The 25,221-nt window shown below is 44.0% G+C and overlaps 1 protein-coding gene across 3 annotated transcripts in view; it reads right to left on the reverse strand.

The window, feature by feature from the left end:
- Positions 1-25,221, reverse strand: part of LOC135394546 (protein Fe65 homolog) — a 42,437-nt gene that overhangs the window by 11,630 nt on the left and 5,586 nt on the right. The window contains exons 1-12 of one of the 3 annotated variants that reach the window (XM_064625337.1): positions 21,362-21,656; positions 21,142-21,212; positions 18,519-18,765; positions 17,665-17,856; positions 16,059-16,341; positions 13,981-14,036; positions 13,824-13,869; positions 11,027-11,352; positions 5,668-5,918; positions 4,425-4,710; positions 3,197-3,305; positions 1,863-1,940 (exon numbers count right to left, since the gene is read on the reverse strand). In XM_064625337.1, the coding sequence (XP_064481407.1) occupies positions 1,863-1,940; positions 3,197-3,305; positions 4,425-4,710; positions 5,668-5,918; positions 11,027-11,352; positions 13,824-13,869; positions 13,981-14,036; positions 16,059-16,341; positions 17,665-17,856; positions 18,519-18,765; positions 21,142-21,178 (1,911 nt within the window). In that variant the 5' untranslated portion in view covers positions 21,179-21,212; positions 21,362-21,656. Of the gene's footprint in view, positions 1-1,862; positions 1,941-3,196; positions 3,306-4,424; positions 4,711-5,667; positions 5,919-11,026; positions 11,353-13,823; positions 13,870-13,980; positions 14,037-16,058; positions 16,342-17,664; positions 17,857-18,518; positions 18,766-21,141; positions 21,213-21,335; positions 21,657-25,221 lie in introns of those variants that run through there. The other 2 variants (XM_064625336.1, XM_064625335.1) reach the window with 2 other exon arrangements.

Below are 25,221 nucleotides of genomic sequence, written 5' to 3' on the forward strand. Positions count from 1 at the left end.
CTCATTCATTCGGAAGCAGACATGTGCCCACTGCATAATTCGGACAGTACAACACTGTGGTAGACCTCTGCAAACAGTGTGCTCCCGAAACACGAATGATCAGGTGGACAAAGAAGGCAAAGTGTGGCACCACCGCGCCACTAGCTAGAACTGACTAGCCACTAGCTCTACAACTAACTAGAACTGACGTGATTGCATCGCTATGGTTATCAGTGCTGTGACATCGTCTCTCTCTCTCCCTTCAAGCATCCATGAAGCAATTATGTCACCACGTGTCTCATTCTCTTTGTTTTTGCCTGCAGAAGCAATCGCGGACTGCTTTCGCCAATGCAATTTTACGCGATCGGAGAACTCCGCATTGAAGGACACGACTGCAGACGCAGAGTATGACAGCCATTTCCGTGGTCTCCTGCCATCTTCAGTGCAACTTGTGAACTACGTCGCAATTGACGATGGTATTGCTGTTGCTGGCAGTTTGACCGAAGATGAAATTGTGGACGATGTCCTTGCAAGTGCCGAGAAGACTGTATTGTCAGACGAGAAATGTGAGTAGTCACCGCAGCGGCACAATGTCACAGAAGCAGCAGACGCACTTGCCATTTTGGACAATCTCTGCTTGAACGCTCTTTGGTGCGAGTGCGGTGGAGCACTTGACCGCGCTCCGAAAACTTCCTCTAGAATCGCAAATGAGCTTGCAAAAGCAAACTACTCTGACGCAGTTTTTTCTTAAACAGAAGTGTTTTCATTATGGCATGTAAACCTTTTGTTACGTGGTCCATTCGATAATTTGGACATTTTGGTGGGCCCCGTGAGTTCCGAACTAACGGGGTTTTACTGTAAAACCTGTTAATTTGAACTTGAATGGAACCAAACATTTGTTCGAATAAAGTGGAGTTCGAACTAAACGGAGCTGCTATGAATGAGTGCTTGATGCTTTGGCAGCGCGTATTAGCTGCATCGGAGATCCATCGTGGCTTGCTAGGCCTAGGTTCGCGTTAACGCGATGCTGGTAATACAAGAGGCTCATTCATTCAAAAATATTTATTTGCAGACAGTCATCAAAACATCTCAGAGCAGAAAATAATCTGTTATACGTGCTTGCATTCGTTATTTTAGCCTCAACTGAATCGACGTCGTCTGCGATGTTGAGCACAACCCGGTCACGACACCCACCCCCAATATAACCAACCCAACTCGAGAAAATATTGGCTGTCATCCACGGCTTTTCGTTAGCTCTGCTGTCAACAGGAAGCATCCAGATCCCCTTAAAACAACAAGGCCTCTTGCTTTTCCGAACACGGGTAAGCAGCATCGTTCCGCGTATTTGCGCACACCATTACGGTGATCCGTTCCTTGTTCCCCTTTCCTTTGGTACAAGCACCACCTTTTATAAATAATGGTCTTATAAGTAAATTTAACACTTAATAAGTAAACATGTTCCGGGCAATCTCGTTCGAATAAACCGCTGTGCACGTTCATGTACTGAGCGTTTCCCCCCATTGAAATACACAACTTTGATGGGACCAGATCACCAATTCGAATTGGCTGGTAGTTAGACTTGAGAGATTTTGAATTAATGGGACTGCGCTCTATAGCCATTTTCAACAGCAGCACGAAACCTCATTACAGTTTTCTTTTGAACATTGCCCAGAATCATGCAAGTGTGACTGTTGACATAAATTCTCTCTTTACCGGATCGTACTAGCCTTAGGCTATGATCCGTATGGATTATGCAGTTATGTTGTTTAAAGCATGTGTCAAAAAAGTAATAATAAAAAAAAAAAAAAAAAAAAGCTCACAGTGTTAGATGCTTCACTATATTGACTGTATCCACTGCAATCGTGTTTGTCCACATCACTTACCCCAGCCTGCTGCTGTGGTTCCATGTTCTTTTTGCCCGAAATCCTTTGGTGGGCGTCCAAGCACTTTTGGTACCGAAGCTAAGAAAGAAACAATCAATGCACCGTCAGTTGCAGCGTTTTCTCACTTTCGAGTTTTAAAGGGACAGCCTCGTACAGACTGAATAGGCACTAAACAAAAGCACACAATAAACCTGCGAGAAGTGCATGAAAAAGACCTGAAAATTCCGTATACAAGTTATTTTGGTTATTACATTTTGGCTGGCATTTGCAAATTTACCTTTCCACTCTCGACATTACGCACCGACACGGTGTCAACATCGTTGACAACATCGTGTCAAAATCGTTTTTGCCTTGCATTTTACATCTTAAAAGCAATAAAAATACCCCAGTGCAGGAGACAACGAAAAAAGGGATGAGCATAACAGAGCACTGAGGTGTTTTTATTCCTTTTTAACTTTTCTTATTTTACATCTGCCTGTTTGTCTGCTAAAGCTTACGCAGATGGATGCGCACAGCGCCATCTGGCATGCAGCATGTCAGCCTCTCAAGAACTATAGGATTGGCACACGTGGCAGCGTCAATGGTGCTTGAAATGACCAATTGCCATTGCCTTCAACGATCATTCAAATGCCCACGTGAAAGCGGTACTACCAGGTCTTCTGGATATCCGTAACTATCCCCAAGACAGTAATTTAGACAGTGGTCAGCAAACAAAGTTAATGTGGACAGTACTAGGTAAGTACTCTGCAAATTCACTCAATAAAGCCTCATTTAGAAATCCAGTGGTAAACATACGCAGCTGCTAGTACTAGTAGCACCATGTCTGCCCACAAATTCTGCCCACCAAGTCTGGCCACCAAGCCCACAAATTGCGATGATGTCATGTTCTGGAGAGGGCACTCTTCTCCTAGCCACGACGCTGGTGTCCGAGGAGGGTCACGTGGTGGAGAAGTCACGTGACACTGACCGAAAGAGGCAAAAATAGGAGAGATGTCTTTTCCCTCCTTGTGTTTTCCCGAAGGTCAGAGGATATGTCACATGGGGCTCCGCTTACGGAGTGCAAAAAGTGAGCCCCCCAAAAAATGCCAAGGGCAACAACGTTGCCAGATGACAGCCGGGCGCTCCGTCGGAGCCTAACACGACGCCACAGTTCACAAAAATAAAAATTACTTTTCTCTAGCTTTCGCGTCACCTAGAGCAAAGATATTTTGCAGGAATGTAAAGTGAGACAAGAAGATTTCAGCTACATAACTTTGGTGGGATTCTGAAGACACAAGATTTAGTCCCTAGTGGCACTTCAAGCACAATCACGAAAGAACATGAGAAGTTATTACCTTGCAGGCTGCCTCTATGGTCTTGCAAAGAGCACCCGATGACGGATCACAGTGAAAAACGTGAGCTATGAACTGGTCCTGCGCCGTGCGCATTATAAAGCCACAATTCCTGAAACATATGCAACATACTGCAACGAACATTTCACTCATAAAGAAAGTACAAGCACCAGCTGCGTATACCGTATTTACTTGCATATTGGACGCACTCGCGTATTGAATGCACCCCCAACTTGAGCGCCAAAATGCTGGTACCTTTCTGTTTCCCGCACGTTGAACGCACCCCGATTTTAGTAGCACGGCTGGATCGTCTCGCTCAGCGCCAGCCAGCGTATCGCGCAGTCAACGAGAAGGAGCGCCAAAGTGATGAACGGCAAATGCGACGCACATAGAGAGGTATTTCATCCACGCTTAATGGAACGGAAGACGATTTAGTGTGCGAGAATCACGACGATGAGGGACAATCGCAACACGAGGGAGAATGGCGACGTTCGATTCCAGGGAGATCGCCGCGGATATCTCGGAATAAATCTCGACGATGAAGCAGAATCGCGCCGTTCGATTCCAGGGAGATCGCCGCGGATATCTCGGAATAAATCGCGACGATGAAGCAGAATCGTGCCGTTCGATTCCAGGGAGATCGCCGCGGATATCTCGGAATAAATCGCGACGATGAAGCAGAATCGCGCCGTTCGATTCCAGGGAGATCGCCGCGGATATCGCGGGCGTTAAGTGTACATTAATTATTGGGTTACAATTTTCCCCCGCGTATTGAATGCACCTTCTGAATGGCGCAATGTTTTCGAGTAAAAAATGTGCATCTTATATGTGAGTAAATACGGTATTCAGAGCATTAGCAAGGTTTAAAGGGACAGCCTCGTACAGGCTGAATAAGCAATAAACAAAAGCACACAAAAAACCTGACACACGTCACTTTGGCGATGATTTGCTCGGTATTTTTATCCACAAATTCGTAACAATGTCAGTTGAGTTAAGCCCAATCTCTCGTACTACAGAATGGCTTTGATGTGAGACTGCACTGAGGTAACAAAGCAACAAAGACAGTTTGCCTACACATACACATACACGAAGCTGATGCAGTAACAACAGCTGCTCCCCGTGGGGCTCTTCAACCCTCACGTTCACAAAGTATAAATTTTCAGGCCCTATAGTTTTGTACACAGCATTCAACGTACATAATTACGACCTGCGCCAGAATAAGTGTGCTTACTTGACGTGTTTTCCGATGCCCAAGAAGGACAAGAAACGAACGCGACACTCTGCCAAGACTTCACGCGCCCCGGGAGGTCCATCAAGAGTGACGGTCACTGTCGATGGCGCCACAGCCACCTGTACAGGTAGCCAGCGATCCTTGGCCACTGTTGCAATCAAGGCATCAATGGCACCATTCAGGATTTCCATTCCTGAGGGCTTAGTGACGGGAACAGCACCGAGGTACCGTGCACGTAAAACTTTACGTGGCTCCTCCATGGGTGTTGGGAACTCTACTTCTTCAACTGTGATGAACAGAAAAGTTGCGCATGTGGGAAGTGAAGTACGATCCAAGTTGTTATGAGTACAGTCCACCCTCAATATATGAACGGCCAAAATCTCCCACAAATCACCATTAAAGTGAGAGATTCGTAATTGGAGGTCTTGAGGCAACAGAAGGCGCAGAAAGCATTATACTACTGAAAGGATAGCTTTCTGGAACAGAAGCGGAGGCGCCTCGGCTTTGTCCAATTAAATGACCTCCCGTGATGGTTGGACAAATCGTTTGAGGAGACCAATTAGAGCCCGCTCTGCATTAGTGACCTTCTTGAGAAGGAGAGGAAGAGTGCTACAGCTCCTTAATCTGGTTTTCGACTTGAAACCCTTAGAACACTGTGGAATGTTACAAACTATATTTTTGCTCCTCAAACTTTATTATTCTCCTGTGCCGTATGGATCATACATCCGCCTAGCACAGTATGCCAGTCACCATTTGGGTCACTCTCTAAGTGCGAGCCATTCCATTGTCATACTAAAAAACCTTTCTCATTATTTCTGCATGCAGTCGAATTACAATCCAGTTCATTGCCAGCATCAGTTATATCCATTTTCACATCCTTAGTCTTCTAAATCTACTACCACCTCTCACCTTAATACACTGCAGATACATGCTTTTACCTTGTATCTCACATTGAAAATGGGTTGTACTGTTTTGTACGCTTCCCAACCACATAATACTCATACTGATATTATTCTATGCATGTATGCAGTTCTTATAATCAACTTTACCACTCTCATTTTCATGTGTACACCCACGTAACAGTTGAGCTTGAGTAATAAGTGTCCCACAAGGTACATTATGAATTTCCTCGTTTTATAAAAGCATAAGACATGGAAATTCGTAAGCAGAGGTTGACTACACCAGTCAAGGGTTGACTGCACATCGAGATTAAGATGTTCTCTAAACCTTCCTGTAAGCTTACGGGAAACAGGGCTGCTGCTGTGCTCTGTTGGAGAGTGCCTCGTGGGGGACACCCTGCCTTCCGACCCAGTTTCGCTGGAAACAGATGTTGTTCTGGGTGCTCGGGACTCGGCAATTAGGCTCCTTTCCACAACCATCTTCTTGCAGACATCCCTCAGTGCGTTTGCAATGATTCGTGCAGGCATGTCGCAGCGAAATACGTGGCACATGAAGCGCCGTGTGGTACGGTCGCGCGCCACATATGCAAAGTCCCTGCATAACGGGGAAGCTGATGAGAGCCAACTCTACGTAGAGTTGTACATATATTCAAACCTACGAAATGCTCTTGTATGGTGTGCACAATTAAAACGGTGTGAAGGACAAAATTTCATTGAATTCTGTCAATCAGCTGCACGCAGAAGCACAGATGACATACACAAAGGAGGTATCACGGTAGTAAAATTTTGAAGAATTACAGGAAGTAGAATGCACTGCGTCTTGAATGGTTCATTAACTGGAATATGTCACTTTTCTTTTCTAAATAAAAAAACGGGAGCAAACAAAACTGACCACTATGGAATTTTTAGATGAGTTACCCTTTGTTAATTACCCCAACAGGGGTTCAGTCCCCTTTTGCAAGGACATATCAATATAAATTCATCTAAAGATCTACATATGTGTTGCTACATACACTCGGCCAATACATATGTGTTGCTAAGGTGTTTGTATAAATCCAGCAGATACAGAATGATCCTGTTGATACTGCGTAAACTGTAGCTGCATAAAAGTTTGTGTGTCTCGAATGTCACTTACATGTATGTTGTAGACAGCAAGTGTTCCCATGAAAACATTATATTAGCAACATTCTGTGTGAAACGTAATGCAGAGCATCAGGAATTTGCTGTCACAGAAAGGACTGACCCTTGACACCAACAATTTCAAATCCCAAGTTGCACAGAAATCCACAGCCAAGTGCTTACAAATGCTACAACTGAAGCATACGGCATGCTGCATAGGGATCTTTATAGCGACTATAAAAAAGATGCACTCATGCACATGCATTGTATGTACAACGTCAGTGCTGACAATTACGAAAAATTTGTGATTCTGCGGCAAACTTTTGTGCAATTCCAGAGTAGGAAGCACTAGCTAATCATGTGCATGATATCAAAACTAAATGCCTGGTGTTAAATAAGAGGGCACATGATTAAATGATTAAACATTCTAGGTGTGGCAATCTAGGCGTATGAACAAACTGTGAAGGCAGTAAGAAATAGTTTTCAACTTGTGACTTTGATTTGGCTGTGCTTTTGTTGTGCTGCCTTCCTTTTTTCTTCTTCTTCATGCTCCAAAGCTATGTTCCTTAGTAACTCACAGTAAGTCTTTACGATATGACTACATGTCAAATGCGAAAAAGAATGTGCTAACAAAGAAAATGTGGGAACACAATGCTAAAACCACACTAGGCATGCTGCTTTGCATGCTTGCTGTGTGCATGGAAACAAGCTATGTAAGCGGAAGGCAAACTACAATAGGAAATGACATATAAATAATAATAAAAAACTAACATCGCCTTTGCTGCATGCCACTACATCACACAAGCTCACAATATGAGCTTCAAATTACCTTTCCCTAGAGAAGGGACGAAGGACAGTTATGACGAATTCCATCGCCGAAAGACAGGAAAAGAAAGCAAGGAACAATACTTTAGACATTCTCCACAAGCCTCCACAGTAAAACCCAAGAGCATGTACGCCAGAAGCAGAGTGCATTCAAGTGCAATCAGACGTGGTGACTTTCTCAAAAAAAAAAGAAAAAAAAAGAAGGCATTCTACATGGTGGGTGCAGATAAAGTAGCCCCACATTTATGCACGTATGGTGTTCCCTGTTTACTGCATTAACTTCCGGTGGCTCGGAATGACACATTTATCCGATGAAAACGAACAAAAAAATCGTAGTAACCAAACTCCATGTAACAAAAAAGTTATCCATGCAGACGTTACTCTCCGTGCATCCCCCGAATTTCCCATGTAGAAATCAATATGGCGGTCACGGCACAGTTGCGTCTAGCTACCGCTAGGCGTATCAGATCTCATTTTGTTTCTGCGTGAGTGGCACCCCCAGCGGTAGGGCGATGCTACTGTGCTACACTGCCATGTCCCATTGGAAATACACGGAGCGAAGTTCGCGCTGCTAACGATTTTATTGCGCAAAGTTTGGTTACCACAATTTTTTTTCTCGATTTGCACCGCATAAATGCACCGTCGTGCTCCGCCGGAAGTTAGTACGGTATGCAGGGAATGTGCTATGTGCGAAAATGTGGGGCTACTTTATCTGCACCCACCCTGTACATTGCACTACTACAGTCATCGACTGATAATACGGACTCCAAAATTGGGACTTTTCAATTTTTCGGACAAAACTGTTGGCACTGTCAAATGCCCCCCAGAACCGTGTTGCACTCCTCCGCAGGCAACACAAGGTCTAACTCTACTGCTCACGTGCTCTGCACCTGCGTAATGCTATTTTGTGTCCGAAGTAACTTGGAAGTAACTCGTTCTTTTTTTTTAAGTAACTCTGTAACTTCGAGTTACATTTCAGGCTGAAGAACTTCGTTATTAACTTAGTTACATTTTGCAAACAGTAACTTAACTTGTAACGAGTTCTTTTTGACGGGTAACTTCTCAATCTATGCTGCTATCTTACAAGTACTCGTGACTGAAACAAGAGCTACTACATTCATTAACAAATTTAATTAAACATGAAGTCACGTGTTACAAATATGCTAGATTTAGAGACGTGCACACAAAGCATACAGGTTCCAGTCTAGTACAGCTTCATTGCGATGGTAAATATGAATTTGAAGCTGGCCTGCTGGGTGCTCTGTTGCACTCATTACAACTCATATTTTGATTTGATGATACTGCCTCGCTTATTGACTGTGCTAGGTCAGAGAATGTTGATTGGGTTCACCTAGAACACTTTCCTGGTCATTTCAACTAAACTTGACACTCTCACAATACATGCAACACTTTGTCTTTGTGTGATTATAGCGACATTATAAATGCATTAACAAAGCATATAGTAGCCCTAGAGTGACGAACACCTTGGACATGCAAGCCATTAATTCCACAAGGGATGCTTGGAGTGGTGACCCTTTTACTAAGGTATGTTACATATAAGGCCTGAGGCTTTCGGGTTTTACCCGATTCTTCCCCGAATTTACCCCCTGAATCGCACATTTAGTGATTCGGGTAAAACCAGATTTCTCCCCGAAATTGGGGTCCTTCTGTCACGCAGCGTGGAACCACGGCGCAAGACTGCGGTAGTGGGAGAGAGGGAGGGATCACCAATGGAAGGAAGTGACACCGGAGCCGTGAGGGCGAAATGCATGGGACGTTTCCCCAACTTCCAAAACATCGCGTGCATGCCATGGCCTTGTACGTGCGGCAAAGAAACGCCTGCGCATGGGATGCGGACAGAGCGAGTGACGCGCGTCAATGTTGCCACATTCGTTGACCACAAGCGTTCGTGTGCGAATATCAGCAGTTGACAGCAGGGTTGCGGAATGGGGTCAACCATTCCATTCTATTCCGAGGAATGGACATTTGTAATAATTCCATTCCTTTCAATTCCTCGAAATGAAAAGGTATGGTCAGTTCCCATTCCTGGAATGGCTTGGCAACCCTATTCCATTCCTTTAATTCCATCAATAAACGAAAAAGGACCGGTAACCGTGCTGGCTAGCCCAGCAGCGCTAGAGGAGACTGACATCTACCCAGCACGGAAAAAGCACGAAGACAAGGTTATTTCAGGGCAGAAGGGGACAGAAACAACCGGGTTGAAACCAAAACTACCACCTGGGCACCCAGACCATTCCGTCCCAATTCCATTCCTGCCAAAAAATGCCTAATTCCATTTCCATTCCATCCCTACACAGTTTCTGCCATTCCATTCCAACTCCATTCCAGGCTTTGATAAATCTGGAATGATTCCGGAATCATTCCAACTCCGGAGTGGCAACTCCGCAACCCTGGTTGACAGATTCCAGCACACAGTCTCCACACACATTAAAAAATTGGGTTTTCCCCCGAGGTCACGCGCGCGCGTTGTGAACTCTTCGGAAAAACGCAGACTTGTGCGTAACATGTTACTAGTAATTACGTACTTGTAATCAATTACTTTTTGAGTAATTTTTCGAGTAATCAGTTCCTTTTCTGAGTAATCGATTACTTTTCCGGCAGAGATTAGCTTATCTTTCAGATGTTCTGCCCGAAGTCAAGCCCCTGGTGCCAGGCTGTCCTACTACAGCAAGCGGAGGTTGTAATAACGTTGTAATTGTAATAACGTTCTGGAATTCAGAGTCTCTCTCCCTAATCTCTTCCTACACCAGCGTGTCATGGTACCTGAAGCTTTGGAGGTTTAGTGAGTCACGGGGAAATTTCACGCAATGCTCTTCCACAATCGGGTCAACGTTTTCCCGGGCGATAAATACAGTAGACGAACAGATCTCCTTGTCTACGTGTTTTTGTTTGTCTTGTTACTTCAGCTGTTCCGCTGTTGAAACTTTTTCTTTTCTTTTTTTTCTGAGGCACAACAAAGACGGTTATAATTTGTGTGATTGCAGAGTAACGACCGAAGTAACGCGTTACTTTTCTACTCGTTACTCAATTACATTTGAAGTCGAATAATTGGTAATGGTAATCAATTGCTTTTTCCACAGAAGTAACTGTAACGGTAATCAATTACTTTTTTCAAGTAACGGGCACAAGTCTGGAAAAACGTTACGGCACGCCTGGCTTCCACCAGTTCCGCGTCTGTCGCGCCTGTTCGGGATGGCTGTACTGCCTCGCGGCCCAAACAACGCCCAGCGCCAAGCAACTTAGTAGCAACTTAAATAATCCTCAAAAGAAAGGAGTCGGGAGCCAAAGTAAGCAGAACTGCCGATGAATCGCCGAACGTAATGGAACTCCGACACTCTTTTCTCCTACTTCAATGCAGAAACGAAAATGAAAGCGCTTCTCATGTGAAGATTTGTAACAGCGACACGTTAAGCGAAGTAGTACTTTAATCCATGTGCAGGTTTGCATCACCATCCAGATTTGAATTACCGTTCCACTCAATGCAGGTTTGAGTTGCTATAAACCTTTTAACACAGTCCTCAGTTTGTCACAGACAGTGTTATTACTTAGCTTAAAGCTGTTTTCTTTTTACATTTGTGATATGTATAAAAGCCTGATAAACGAAACCCTCATCCCGAAAACCTCAGACCCTAGTTATACAGTATGAAACGAAAGGAGGAGTATATGATGGACCTGTGGCACATGTGCATGTGTTCGCCACCTGTGGCTGACACAAAAAGAAAAAGTGGGTTGGCATACCGTCCGTTGTCCCGTCCTACTCCCCAGACACGAATAGCATGCAGGGGCTGACAGTGTAACACAGCAGAGTCTCGGGGCCGCAGCAGTCGCAGTTGGTTGCCATCAAGCTCCAGGAGCAGGTCTCTACCTTCCCCCCAGCGACCCACCCCGTCCAAGATGCCGCCTTGATTTCCTTGTGCACCCCTGACACGCCCCTGAGAGAGATCTACGATGCAGCGATTCACAGCCCTGCTTGATCGTTCAGGGGTGAGATCCTCTTCTGGGACCTCTGCCCAGCCCAAAGAACGTACAGCAAACCGCAGTGGCATGGTACCTGCTCCAATACCCTGTGAAGGATATGAGATTCAGTGTGAAAACATTGTTAAACTCCTGCATAATGTGGTCTAAAAAATTAGGAAGTTCTGCAAACCTAGCCTAGCACATGTGGAAACTAATGTAGTGGAACACATCCAACCGTTGCGATGTATTATGTTGTGGCAGTCAGCTCTGGACACCAGGAAAACACGAGGAAGCAGCAGATGTTTTTGCTCTGATAGCACAAAGTATGTGTGTCTTTTGACATACAGTAGAATCTCGTTAATTTGAAATCACTTAATTCGAACATCCGGATAATTCGAACTCACGAAGCCACATGCATTTCAATCGGGAGGAACTCTCGGTTATTCGAACGGACGAGCGTATACAACGGATAATTCGAATCAACGGAGTTGGCGTGGCAGACCAGAACGCGGAACAGCGCCCCATATCTCCCTGGTTATTGATCTTACATAGGGTGCGTATGTGCGTGTCCTTTTCCCCCATTTTGTTTTGCTCGAGGTCACTCTGACTTTTTACGACAGCAGCGAGAAGCTTGCACAAACGCTTGCATGTCTCCCTCCGGCCCCTCCTCTCTCTCTTCCTGTTGAGGCCGTGAAGGGTGGAGATGCGTTCGCGTGACATCACTCGCATTTATGACTTCGCAACTGTCAGTATTGTTCTACAACCCCTTCACTGTCATCATTTATTTCTATAACTGGCACCATGTCAGCGTAGACGACGGCATAGAGACTGGGCTCTTGATTGACGCGGACATCATCAATGCCACGTGCGCCAGCCTAACCACACCAGAGGACCGTGCGGACTGTAGCGACGAAGGTTAGGACAACCCAAGCCACGAACCAGTGCCTTTACTGAGTGCATCTGATGTAACATCGGCACTGGATATGACAGCACGCTATTTTTCTTCTGAGGAAAATGTGAGCGCCGCGCTTTAACTTGCGTTCAAATCGAAAGCGATGCTAACAGTCTCGCTCCAGGAAACGGTTGCAAGAGCGAATTACTGACTGCTTTCAACCCTAACCTGCTTAATAATTTCTGTAAATGAATTTTTGTGAACATAACAGTCCTGTATTTATATATAGGTCCCAACGGCCGCGACGCTCTGACGGTTTTCTCCGCTGTAAGATCGGTTAGGCATCGGGAACATAATGCAGATAGTGGCGGAGTTTGGCAGCAGTAACGATTTGAATTACGCCAATATCATTCAAATGCATCTAAAAGTGAAACCGGTACTGCGAACGTATAACACAACGCGAAGTGCGTCGCAACGCGTCTGCACGTGCTCCCTGCACCCAAGCCCCCTTCCAGGAGAGCATCTCCCGTTAGTTCGAACTCCGCTTTATTCTAACAAAGAGTCAGGCCCCCTCGAGTTCGAACCAACGGGTCCACTGTACAACCCTTCTGCCTTGACAACGGTGGAGACTAGCCAAGTTTATTTTCCTGGATAAAAATCTACAAGTGGTGAACCAAAAATGAAGTTATCCCCTTTGACATGATGTTCTGAAAAAGCAGAGCACAGTCTGTTAAGTGCTAGCTGTTAGATAGTGTACATTAAGTGTAGCTGGGCAACTTCTACGGCCGTTCTCAAACTTAACTGGAACCCACTGTTTAACTAGCAGAAGTGAACATAAACAATGGACATCGTATAAAAGAGCATTTTGTGGCTCGAAATGATGTGTCAGCAACGTTTGCTTGAAAGCAATGTATTGATGAGAGAACGGCCACTGTGGCTAGCTCAAATCCCAACAGGTTGCTTATTATAGGGGCGCTAAAATGCCACCACAAGTTCATTTCAAATTATGTCACACACTGTGTTAATTTTGCTCTTCTTGTCGTAATTCAGAACTTTGATTCCGTTACGAAGCTACAATCAAAATTACACCGGACTCTTTCTTGCCTCGGCACAACGCAGTGAACGTTGCTTGAGCTCGTGCATCGGGTATACCTCGGGTGCTTTTAGTGCCACGTCATAGAGCAGTTCCGACGAAAAACATGGCGCGACTTATAAAGCACGCTGGCGTCGCTGCCCGAAAGACATGAAGATAATTGTTGTCACTAGAACATTTGGGATTACTGTTGTGGGCTACAATTCAGTAAATCTGCATTGAAAAATGCAGCAATGCACATCATGCTGCGCATGAACACAACGTTATGACAGGACCCGTTCCGCTTCTTCATGCACACGACAGGCATGTACGCGCTTCTCCTGCTGTCTGCTTGGATGCCGCCAATCTTTGCTTCCCGAGGAACCATTCGTTGCCACCAAAGATGGCGCTGTTTTCATTGCATTCTTCTTCTAAACGGTAGCGCTGTGTGAACTAATTTTGCGTGCATTATAATAATTGAAACACGGACATTCATTTGAGAACAAGTTGTTTTTGCATTTTAGCGCCCCTTTAAGTCAAGAACACAACTTGAGTTGAAGTGAAAAAAAACTTGCACAAAAACTTTGCTTCACAAAGTGAAAAAAAAAACTTGCCTCGTCCTCATCCAAACTGCTACCTATTTGGGGATAACTCTGTCGTCTGCAACAAACAATGCACAGAATGTCAAATATCATGTGCAGTGCTATTTCGTGTGAAACAGCCAAACCTATGAAATAGATTGACACGCAAGTAATTCTAGTGAATACTTACTTTACTTGCTTGTCATTGTCAAAGAAAGGCTCCTTAGGGGCAGCACACTTTGTTACCTGCATGGAACAAACATTAAAATGTTTAACATTTTTAATGTAAATACATATGTCAAAAAACATTTTTCTCACTACAAGTAAAATATATTCTCCCTCAGAACATGCCTGTAACTGTAGATGTATAAGACTGTGCCCTGCAAAACACTACCTATAAGGTAACGACCCCCCCCAGTTCTAACGCACCCCCGAATGTAACACTCAGCTGATTTTAGCGACTTACACCCGAAAAAAATGCTCAAAAGTACACCTCATGACAGAAAAACAGTGAACAATCGTGTATTCAGCATCAGTGTCATTGTCACACGCTTCTTTGTCACTGTCGACAGACGTCCTCGGTAGAGCATTGCACGGGACTAAATTGATAAGCCTGACCCAGCCTGTACCCGAAGCCACGGAGGTGTACCCGACCCAAGCCCGACCCAGCCGTCGAAAACTCGGCCCGTCCAGTACCCGAGGCCACGGAGGCTTACCCAACCCGAGCCCGACTCGGCTGCCAAAAGCCCGGCCGAGGCCCAGCTCGCAGTTGCAATGTGGCGGGCACTGTACACAGCAAACAGCGCAAACCACACATACTTGCAATGTGCAAGCGCTGCTTTTAATGCTGTTTGTACTTGTAGCAACACGCGGGCCCCCCGAGTCTAGAGCGCCTGCCCACGGTGCACGCTGCAGCACGAGCGAAATCCATAACGTGGTGAAGTCGAGAATAATTTGACGCTTATGTTGTAGCATATGTTGTAGGTACATGGTTGCTTTGTTTTCAAAACGTATGTTGAGGATTAAATACTGCGAAAGTATGGCTCACAAAAGCTCGGCCCGACTGTGGTCCAAGAACTCTCTGACTGAACCTGAGCCCAGCCCAAGCACACAGTCTAAACGACTTTGAGGCCCGATTTCCACCTGCTGGCCTGGCTGGGCTTGGGCTTTCGAGCCAGCCCAGCCCTTTGCAGTGCTCTAGTCCTCTGTCCCATCAAGCATGTTTGATTTCTCTAATTCTCGATCTCTCGCAATTCTCGAACGTTCGTCTTCTGCACTGAAAACCTCTTTGAAGCAGCACAATTTCCTTCTGTTTCCGGAAAAGGCTTTCCGCACTTGTCGCTTGAAAGAAGCTTCGTAGCGGATCCTCTTTTGCTTCACTGCGGCGTTCCGAAACTTGGGAAACCAGCAGGTTGCATATAATTGCAAACTGAGAGCCACCGTGCACCGTGTTGTAGGCAGGCAGCTTATGGCTGGTTTATGGCGGTTCATTAAAGTTTAGGATAATGGACACACCACATGGTACGGACTTCAAGGCGCATACGGCGCCTCTTGCATGTGCCATATTTTGGATTCACGGACTCCATGAATCGTTTGCATTCAACTCTAACATGCAGAAGGTTATGGGATGAAGTTTTTTTTTTAAAAAAAAAGAGTGTGTTAGAATCAGGTAAATACGGTATGTCTCTGCACGAATTCTCAATACGTTTTCTTGTGTCTGAGTACTGGCCGCACAGTCACCAGTGCTTGTGTCTCGCAATGTTTCACAATGCAACTGTAGCTATTTCTTTGTAGGTTTATATGAGTGTGCCAAATATGAGGATCGCTTCTTTAAGTTGGGGTTATGGATGACCCCACTTCACAAAATGTAATTAGAGAGGGGGGTGGGGGTGGGGGGGTCCCTTAAAGAATTTAACTATTCATTATTGAGAAATCTATGTGCAAGCTTTGCTGATGATGATAATGACCTTATGTTTCCTGTGACATGAGCTACTGTGCCATGATGTATGCAACAAAAATAAAACTATGCAAGTTTTGGTTATGTTGTGAAGGAGCTTCAGCACATCACAGTTCATGTGAAGCAGGATACTTAGAAATGCTTCACAAGGATAACGCAATGTTAAAGCACTAGTCTGCATGTGCAGTGTACTATTTCCTGCTTACTTCGAAACCACAACCTACATTAATTCTCAGTTTCAGGCATTTCACTTCTATATTTTCTCAAGGCAAGTAATTTCATCACCAAAGCAAAGGCAAAACATCACCTACCACGTCTAGGTTTTCTGACAAACGTCGCTGTGCCTGCTGCTTTTGCCTGGGGACATGGCTGGTACCCCCACAGCCAGGCAAAGTAGGTGGCTCCCTCTGGATGGTGCCGCTGCTGATGTGCCAATAGTAGGGTCCATCATCATCTAAGTGGCGTTCCCATCCTTGCGGAAGCAATGAATCTGCCTCTGCTTCACCAATATCTTCTGCCCTCTTCATCAACGGTGACGCAGGTGGGAGGAGTGGCTCTTCTGATTCGTCCTGCTCCTTCTCAGAGGAGCAGTTCCTGAACATGATATGATGTTGAACAAGATACCATTCGGGCACTCACATATAATTACATGCGTAGTGAGACGGGTAATTATCCATGAAGAAAAGCAGCTGAAGGAACACAAACAATGAGACACAACAGTCGTCCTGTTTGCTGTGTCCCGTTGTTCCGTGTTCCTTAGCTGCTTTTCTTCACAGATACAACCGGAACTTCTGGTCGATAGTAGGTACTGCAGATGACGTGCAGCAGCCGAAAATTAGACTCTTAAAATAAATGTAGCGTGCAGAAGATGCACCGGCGAATAATGTGCACAAAGAAAGCCAGTCTGGGCTTATGCTCAGAAAATGAGGAAGCATCACGTTGAGATAAATTATATGCTCGGCCAGGTTCGAACCAGCAATCAAGGCTCGCTGCCGTGACAGAAAATACCCTGTACAATGCTCATTGCCGCGTAACGTGCAGGTGGGGCCCTGGGGCTAAATTCTGACGTATGACATGTGCATTATGCTCTGGAAATTATGGTGTTACAGGTAACATCTGTTTCTGAGATGCTCCAGCAAAAAAAAAAATGTAAAGGTTGTTATTTTTCTGCAGCTTCATTCATATTCATAATGTATATTAAAACACTGTTGTCAAAATACAAGACGCAGATACTTTTCGAATGACACTTACGAATAACTAGAAGATCACAAGGAACGTTCATCCCTCTGGAGACTTCAGCCGAGACATTTTTTCTTTAAAAAATTATCGCCCGGGTGCTGATGAAGATTCTTAGAAAATTATTCTGGGTGACACTTTGATGTTGGTGACTAACTATAGGTATCGTGCAACATGGTACGCCAATCAGAATAAGAGAATTGGGATGTATGTCAAATACTCGACAAGGTTCACTAAAACATACTGCAATCTGCAGTGACTACAGCAGAGAGGACAAACCTCTATCACCCACTTGCGCCCTAACCTGAGAATTGGTGGAAAAGCAGACTTCAATCCCATTGCAGCAACAGTTTCCACATGCAGAAACGTTATTGTTTATATGATTGTTAGCCCATTGCTGTAAAACATGGATCTCAGCCATACATCATTGCAAATGTTTCCAATTTAATAGCACTGTATGTAACATTTCGATATACGATAAAACCCAGACAGGACCACATTGTCACTTTCTCTTTCTCTGATGATTTTTCTTAAGGTCCTGAGCAAACAGTTGCCAAGAAAGGACACGATGGAGTTAAAACAAGAAAGGGTTATCAGTCATCACTCACTCAGCTGTTATGCTGCGTGATTTGTTGCATAAATGACAGCTATGTTTGCAGATATCACATAGGGTTTGTTTACCATTCAGACTTGGTCAGGCGGCGGTTACGGTTAGAATCTTCCTCGGTTTCCAACTCTTCCCCAGCCCTGCGTTGCTGGACTGCCGATTCCAGCAGGCGGTAATAGTCTAGAAATCCAGTGTTGGTTGTCACCCTCTTTCCCATGTTGTTGCTGTTGTTGTTAGTAAAGAGGTCCCCTGTTGTGGTCAAGTCACTGCCAAGAAAAAACCAAATATTGCACAATACCTAGGCCTCCACGCATCACGCCAGGCCTGAACGCTCCCAAGAAAAAGTTGTGACACACTGGTGCTGTCTACATGACCCAAAATGCTATTAAGCAGATCACGATTATACAGTACTTCCCTCTGCCCTGGAAATCATGTGCTACAGCTTCCCCACAAAGTGGTTTCAGTCATTGTGTGCACCGCTCATTTGTAATAACTTACTGCTGTGTTTAAAAAAAAAAAGATATCTCTCTCAAAATTTGAAGCAGAATGGTAATTTGAAGTAATTTAAGTGCTAGCTGTCAACCAGCATGTTCTGCACCAGCAGACAATAACAGACGACACTGACTATCACACTTTTTCTATTATATGCACATGCAATAATTCACAAATGTCCCAGTTATTTCTAGGGGCACATTCTTCAAAACGTGCGTAATAAAGTGCTATTTTATAACACTAAAGACATGTTGTCATTGTCACATTTTACACTTAGCACCATCTAACGCCACTGCAATTATTTTGGGCCATGTAGAAAGCGAAAGTAAAGTAAAGTAAAGTAAAGTAAAGTAAAGTAAAGATGGAGGCCTAGTCAATATCAAAAAGCAAGAGCTGACAGCTCTTATATCAGCAAGGCTATTGAACGTGTGCTTACAAATTGTTCAAAGCAGGAGTGTTCTCAGCAGGAGGAGGAGGCTCAATGAGAGGGCTCCGAGTTAGGTCAATGCCCATGGAATGAACACCGAGCTGAGCGTAACTCGAACGGCTCTTCACCGTAAGTGGTCGGTTGAGGTTAGTGTCGAAAAGGAGGAGATCTCCCACCTGGCCATCATCCCCTCCTGGTGGAATGGCTTCACCGTCTTCAAAGGTCAGATTACCAAATTCTGACACAAGCGAGTTCTCTGGTGAGGATAAATGGATGTGCAAGTTACAGAGTCTGCATGTCTATGTGCCACATACATACGTGCGTAATTTGTAGGCGTGTGACTGGCGAGAAATTTAAAATCTTGATCTAGTAAACTTAAAATTTATCCGTATGAATTCTTGATATGAATGTGATATTTGAAGTACAGCTAGCTCAACATGCGAGACACGCGACACAAAAACTGTGACAAAATATTGTGATGCATTTTACAATAGCCTCTCACTCTTTCATTGGGCACTTGAGTGTTTCTTTTTAAGCAGGACCAATCCAACAACCTAAAATTGCTAACCCAAGCAATGGGCGTCAGCACTGAGGCTTTAAGCTTTGGCTTTAAAGCTGCACCAGCTCGCAGATGTTTTTCCAATATGACATATTCCTGCACCATTGCGATGTTGCATGTTTAAGAATGGTGCTCACTTGCGAGCATACCACCTACAGACTGGCAAAGATGGCTTGCCAAAGTAAGGTTTCAGTTCAACATTGCCACCGACATTCATGAATTCACCTCACCCAACATGGAAAGCAGTTCACCACTAAAGATTACACTACTGAGTCTGGCACTTCAATCCCCGGAGCACCCAATCCACACATATAAATATGCTACGCTACCGCAAATGCTACAAACGATACTCTACCTAACTCACAACCTGCACTTCACTTCCACTTGAACCCTGCTGCCACACACAGCACATGCAGAGCAGCTACCCCACTGCTGTGTCCCCACTTCATCTACCTCCTGCTGACAGTGAGCACAATCAGGAACACCCCAACACCTTCTTGTATGCTGGATGGGGTGCTTCCAGGCGTCAGAACATGGAGTTGTGCTAGATGGTAGGACATCCTAGGAACGAAGAGTGTGACACGGAACACAGGAACACTGCGGTTGTCGTTCCTGTATTGTGTACATCACTCTTCGTTCCTAGATGCCTACAGGCGGACACCTCCCTTGCAGACACAATGTCACAGTGATGCAAAGATAAGGCATAGTCTCATAACACAGAGTTTCTACACTCTGTCACAACTCACAAGTTGTAAATAATAGTTGAAACGCCACAGCTGAAGGACTAAGACAACACACCAGACAGCTGCAGATGTTTTATTAGCCGATTCGACTATGATGCACCAAATGAGATAGCGTTAGGAATGCCCCCTACTTGCTGCTATTGTTGGTCAAAGCAGTTGTGCATGAGCACGTATTCCTTCACAACCAGACTACAGCTATCATGATATGACCAATTTTTTTGTGGTATCAAAACTTCCGCAGCACCCTTTTCCTTGTATGACACAGTTTCTATTCATCTTATACAGGGTGTCTTCTTTTAGATGATACAGATTTTTCATTAAAAAACTATAAGGGCTATAGACATGCTGTTTTCACTTCTATCATCTCTGGGCCGGCAGACATTCTTGACCATATGCTGCTCGACCGTCAAATGACTAATTACCTAAAAATTGTTAATTAACTTTTTAATTAAAAGCTACGAAGTTGTCCCAATGAGAACATCTGTTTTTTTCGGTGACTTGATATCGTAGCCATTTTCAGTACAGAAATCCGTTCAGTAGATCGTCCGCAAAAAACTTGTGAAGGAACACCACTTTTTTCTTTATTTTGTTCATTGCGCATCTTCGGAGACGCGTCCTTCCTTCACCCCCAATGTGAAATGGTGAAGGAGCCTCATGCGTCCAAGATGAGCTTTAACTTGCGGAAACAAAACAAACACACATGTATCGGGTGACGCTATCGGAACTTCCCTTTATCTTGTGTTGCATTTTCTGTTAATCTTTTTCCAGGACGCAAGAGGCGACAGTGTGCTCTTTCACCCTCTCACATTGGGGATTGGGGGCAAAGGAAAGACGGGTCTCCAAAGATGTGCAATGAACAAAATAAAGAAAAAAATGGTGTTCCTTCACGAATTTTTTGCGGACGATCAACCGAACGGATTTTTGTTCTAAAAACAGCTACGATATCAGGTCACCGAAAGGAACAGATGTTCTTATTGGGACAACTTTGTAGCTTTTATAATTAAAAAGTTAATTAACGATTTTTAGGTAATTAGTCATTTGACGGCTGAGCAACATATGGCCAAGAACGTCCGCCGGCCCAGAGATGATAGAAGTGAAAACAGCATGTCTATAGCCTTTATAGTTTTTTTATGAAAAATCTGTATCGCCTAAAAAAAGACACCCAATATGCTTCAATGGTTTTAAGTTACAAAAATGTTGTCAAAGATCAGCATGTTGAACATCTTTTAAGATTCGTTGCAAAACTTCATCCCAAGACCCACAAATCCTGATTATAATTCCATTCAGTCCAAAATTGGGGAGGTTACAGACAAGTGCATGTACACCTTACCTATCGTGAGAGGGCCCCTATTTTCGAGAGAGTTCATGGTAACAGCTAAGTTCACCACAAAACATCAGGACCTGCAAAGAAAAGCCACTCAATGTTAATGATACTGATAGATTCCTGGTGTTCAATAATAGTTGTAGCAAGGTGTGGCTGCATTGTAATATTGCACGACTTCTCACGTCCTTGGTTGAACCCACCTGCTTTAAACATATCTGATGCTCACCAAATAAAATTTTGTTTGGTTGGGACAACGTAGGACTCCAGTCCTCGCTGTTAGGTGACTGTGAGGCATTTCACCGCATCACCACCAGCAATGGGGTTAGTTGTTGTTTCGTTTGGTTGCAGCATTGTAGGTAGTAGGCAGTTAATACATCTTATGCCTGTTTTCTGATAATGCTATTATAACCACAAAGTGCCATGCCACAAGGTCAGTCACAGAGGGATATTCCACAGTGTGAGTACAAATTTTTGGAGCAGGAGTAACTTGCACCACTGAAATACCTAGAGGGCACCAAGCGTACACGTTCTTCTCCTTCACGTTCTTTCCTTGAAGAGCCACTCCTAAGAACACGCCATGCAATCTCTTGCCTCGAGCTTTAGACCAGCCACTTGACATAGCACGTAAATCCTTCAATGCAGTCACATGTTCGGGATATATGAGAAAAAATGAATGATAGATGGCAAGCCTGAGTAGCGAGGTGAGGCATCGGGCAGGCGGAAAATAATGAAGTCTGTCCCTTAAACATGGGATGACTTCAAGGTGTCAGTGGCTCTGAAGTCATTTCACAAGGCTAGCTTTGTTGGGTACGAGTGTGAAATACAGTGTTATGCATAGACACAAGTTATATACATCGGACATTTCCCAAACTCTGCTAAATTTGAGGGGTGCTCGTCGCACCAGAAAATATGGTCACTGAGTAAGCAGGTGGCATTTTTTTTCTTTTTTTAACACTTCTAGACAAAAACAGGGGGTATATATCATAACTTTACTGATGAGATACAGAAGAGGATCATCATAGCTCTGAGTACTCAAACTTCTAAACAAAAATATAGCTGTGTGTTGGATTGCGTCTGGTTCTGTCCACAAGCAAAGTTATAAACCACCACCATCTAAAGGCTCTCAAACAACACAATGAAATAATAGGATACAATCATCACAAAAAAGCCATTAAAAAAAAGAATAGACCCAGCTTTGTCCACGCCAAATACATGTACGACAAAACAACAGGCTTTCTCCATTCACACACTGACACACACTGCATTGTTTGCAGTCATGCGTCCCTAAGATATCTATGTAGCCCTTTCAAACGGGCTTGCAAATGTAACCAGACAACACAAGTAACAATTCACAAGCTGGAAGAACCTAAAATATTCATTCAGCGCATCTACAATGTTTTCAGTGCATAACCTGTTCCCATATAAAGGGTGTTTATTTGTATTTGTTACAGAATTTTTATAAAAAAAACTAGCAGAGCAGCAGCAACTAGCAGGTGGCTCCTTATCAGATGACTAATTATCTACAATTTATTAATTAACTTTTTAATTAGAGCCGTTCGAGAAAAGATGAGATAACAGAATGCGAGGCAATCCTTGTTTAAAGCCAGCCCATATTTGAAAAATCTTGGATCAAGCACGTACTTCGAATTATCTGCTGCCAAATTTTGCAGTGACGATACCGAAAGTAAGGCGAAGCTGCGCTGAGAGAGCGCAGGAAGTACACCCACCCATTACGTCGGAGTGCCACGTGCTATGACGAATTGTGCGTCACGATTCTGAACCACAGTGCGACACGACTGATTGCAGTCAAGGCTGTGCTGTTAGCCTGCTGGCCAGATATGGCCGATAAGGCCTCAGGCTCTGTGGCGCGATATCAGTGACCAGTCTTTCATCCACGTACACAAGCTGTGCGAAAACTAAAGCTTCTTTTCTTTTCTGCGAAGCGGTCGTCAGCAATAATTCAAGCAATTTCACGGAACAGCTCCTCTTGCCCTGCGTTTATGCTGGGCCCACTCTTGCTTCAGCCTTTCCTTTTCTGCAGGGTTTCTAGTTTCCATTCTAGCACCGTCAGTACCCCGTTCCTCTAAGGATCCACGGGGTACTTCGATGACAACAGCGTGGTGTGGAGCATCGTACAACGTTAGTCTTACCCCTTATAAGTTATAACGCAGGAGTGCTGCGGTAGAACCTAGTTTGTTTAAAAATATGCACCTCAGCAGCGTAGGTATTCCACAAATATGATAAGTAGTGCAGTCTCTCTAGTTCTTTTTTAATTTTTATGCAGCCTTTTCTGAGAACAATACTACTTGTAACCTGTCAGGCCTCACCTCAGCTGTCACCCTTCTGACGGAAACAATGTGGTCGCCCAGCAAACCATCAATATCCCACAGACCTCCCAAATTCGTCTCATACGTCACAGATGTCACGCATATCCTCACTATGTCCGCTGTATATCCACCATGAGACGTCACATATATCCCCCAGTGAATATTCTGTGGATATACTACAAATATCACTACAATGACGTTTCTTTACATTACAATAAAGATTTCTTGTGGCAATAGCAGCCATTTTCAGCATTCTCAGAATGCGCGACAATTTCATTTTTGAATCAACATATTATAAACTCTCTTTAAATAAATAGCTTCTCACTTCAGACATGTCCAACAAAACAAATAAAAAAGCTCACACAGAATAGCTGCCAGTCAACACAGACTCTTGGTGTAACGTAGAATCTATGTTGTCTAATGTTGTATGTAAACAGATAGCGCTGAATCAACGCTGTTTCAACTGTACGTGGTCAATGGTGGATTGTGAGCATAAAGAACAACGTCCACTCACTCAGTCCACTCAACTGAGGATTTACGCAACAAATATTTGCGTGGATTCCACATTGTACTTTCAACGACCTTTATCACGAATGGAAAAGTCGTTGCGTCTTTAGTCAACATACTGCGCACCCAATTTGTTCGCACTGTATTTTATTTTTACGCACTAACTTATTTACACTCTAAACTCTATTTTTACACTGTGCCGTTCCCATGTGAAGTAAGGCCTGTTTGATGTGGTATTTATCACACGCATTCCTCCATTAATAATATTTATTTTATGCCCTCATAGCCATACCCTTTCCAATCATAGCAGTAACGACTCATCATGTATCGCACCATAGTCAATAAACAAAGCAAAAAAACTTATTTTACCTTTTCCACAGGAATTTGCCACCACCATCGACATTCTCCAACCACAGTTTCATCAAACAAGCGAGGCGTTAGCGGATCGCAAGACGCAAAATCAGCAAAAAAATAAATAATAATAATAATAATATAAATAAAAGCTAAAATAAAATAAAATATAATATAAAATAAAAAATAAAAATAAAAAAGCAGCAAAATACAATAATAATAATAATACGTCCTGTGTATGTCCTCTATATGTCCAAATATTCCTGAGAGACATTCCTGGAACCTTCCCTGGATCAGCAAATGCGGAAGAAACGCGGGTCCTCTGTCTGTTGTCCTAGAGACGTCAACGGGCTATTCAGCCTAGTCCCTGGGATATCCCAAAATCCCAAGTGGGATATTGTGTGGATGTTTCTGAGACATATCTATTTTACTGGGCTTCTACGCACATTTCAATACAGATTGCTAATACACTGGTAAAAAATAAATCCACTGTCAAATGCTACCAAAGGCAAGATGGTTTAACTTACCACGAAAAAAATCGTGTCTCTTAATTAAAACGCTTGTGTAGTGAAAAAATTAAATGAATTGTTCGACGTGCTCTCATTGCACCACAACGCACATCATCGATTGACTCTGCAGTGCGCTTACAGTTCTGTTAATTACTTTGGAGTTAACGCTGTCACATGCAGAGACAATTTTTTGTTTTAAATCCACGATATCAAGGGGTTCAGTCACGTAGACCTGAGCCTCAATATAACGAGTGGTGTCAAGTCCGGAGATCCCGGTGGCGAATACATAGGTCCTTCACATCTAATCCACCTATCTGAAAAGTTCTTGTGGATCCACGCCGTAGCTAGGGTTGCCACCTTTCGTAGTTAAAAATACCGGCTGAGAGAGAGGA

This window comes from Ornithodoros turicata, chromosome 5 (assembly GCF_037126465.1).
Source record: "Ornithodoros turicata isolate Travis chromosome 5, ASM3712646v1, whole genome shotgun sequence".
Lineage (NCBI taxonomy): Eukaryota > Metazoa > Arthropoda > Arachnida > Ixodida > Argasidae > Ornithodoros > Ornithodoros turicata.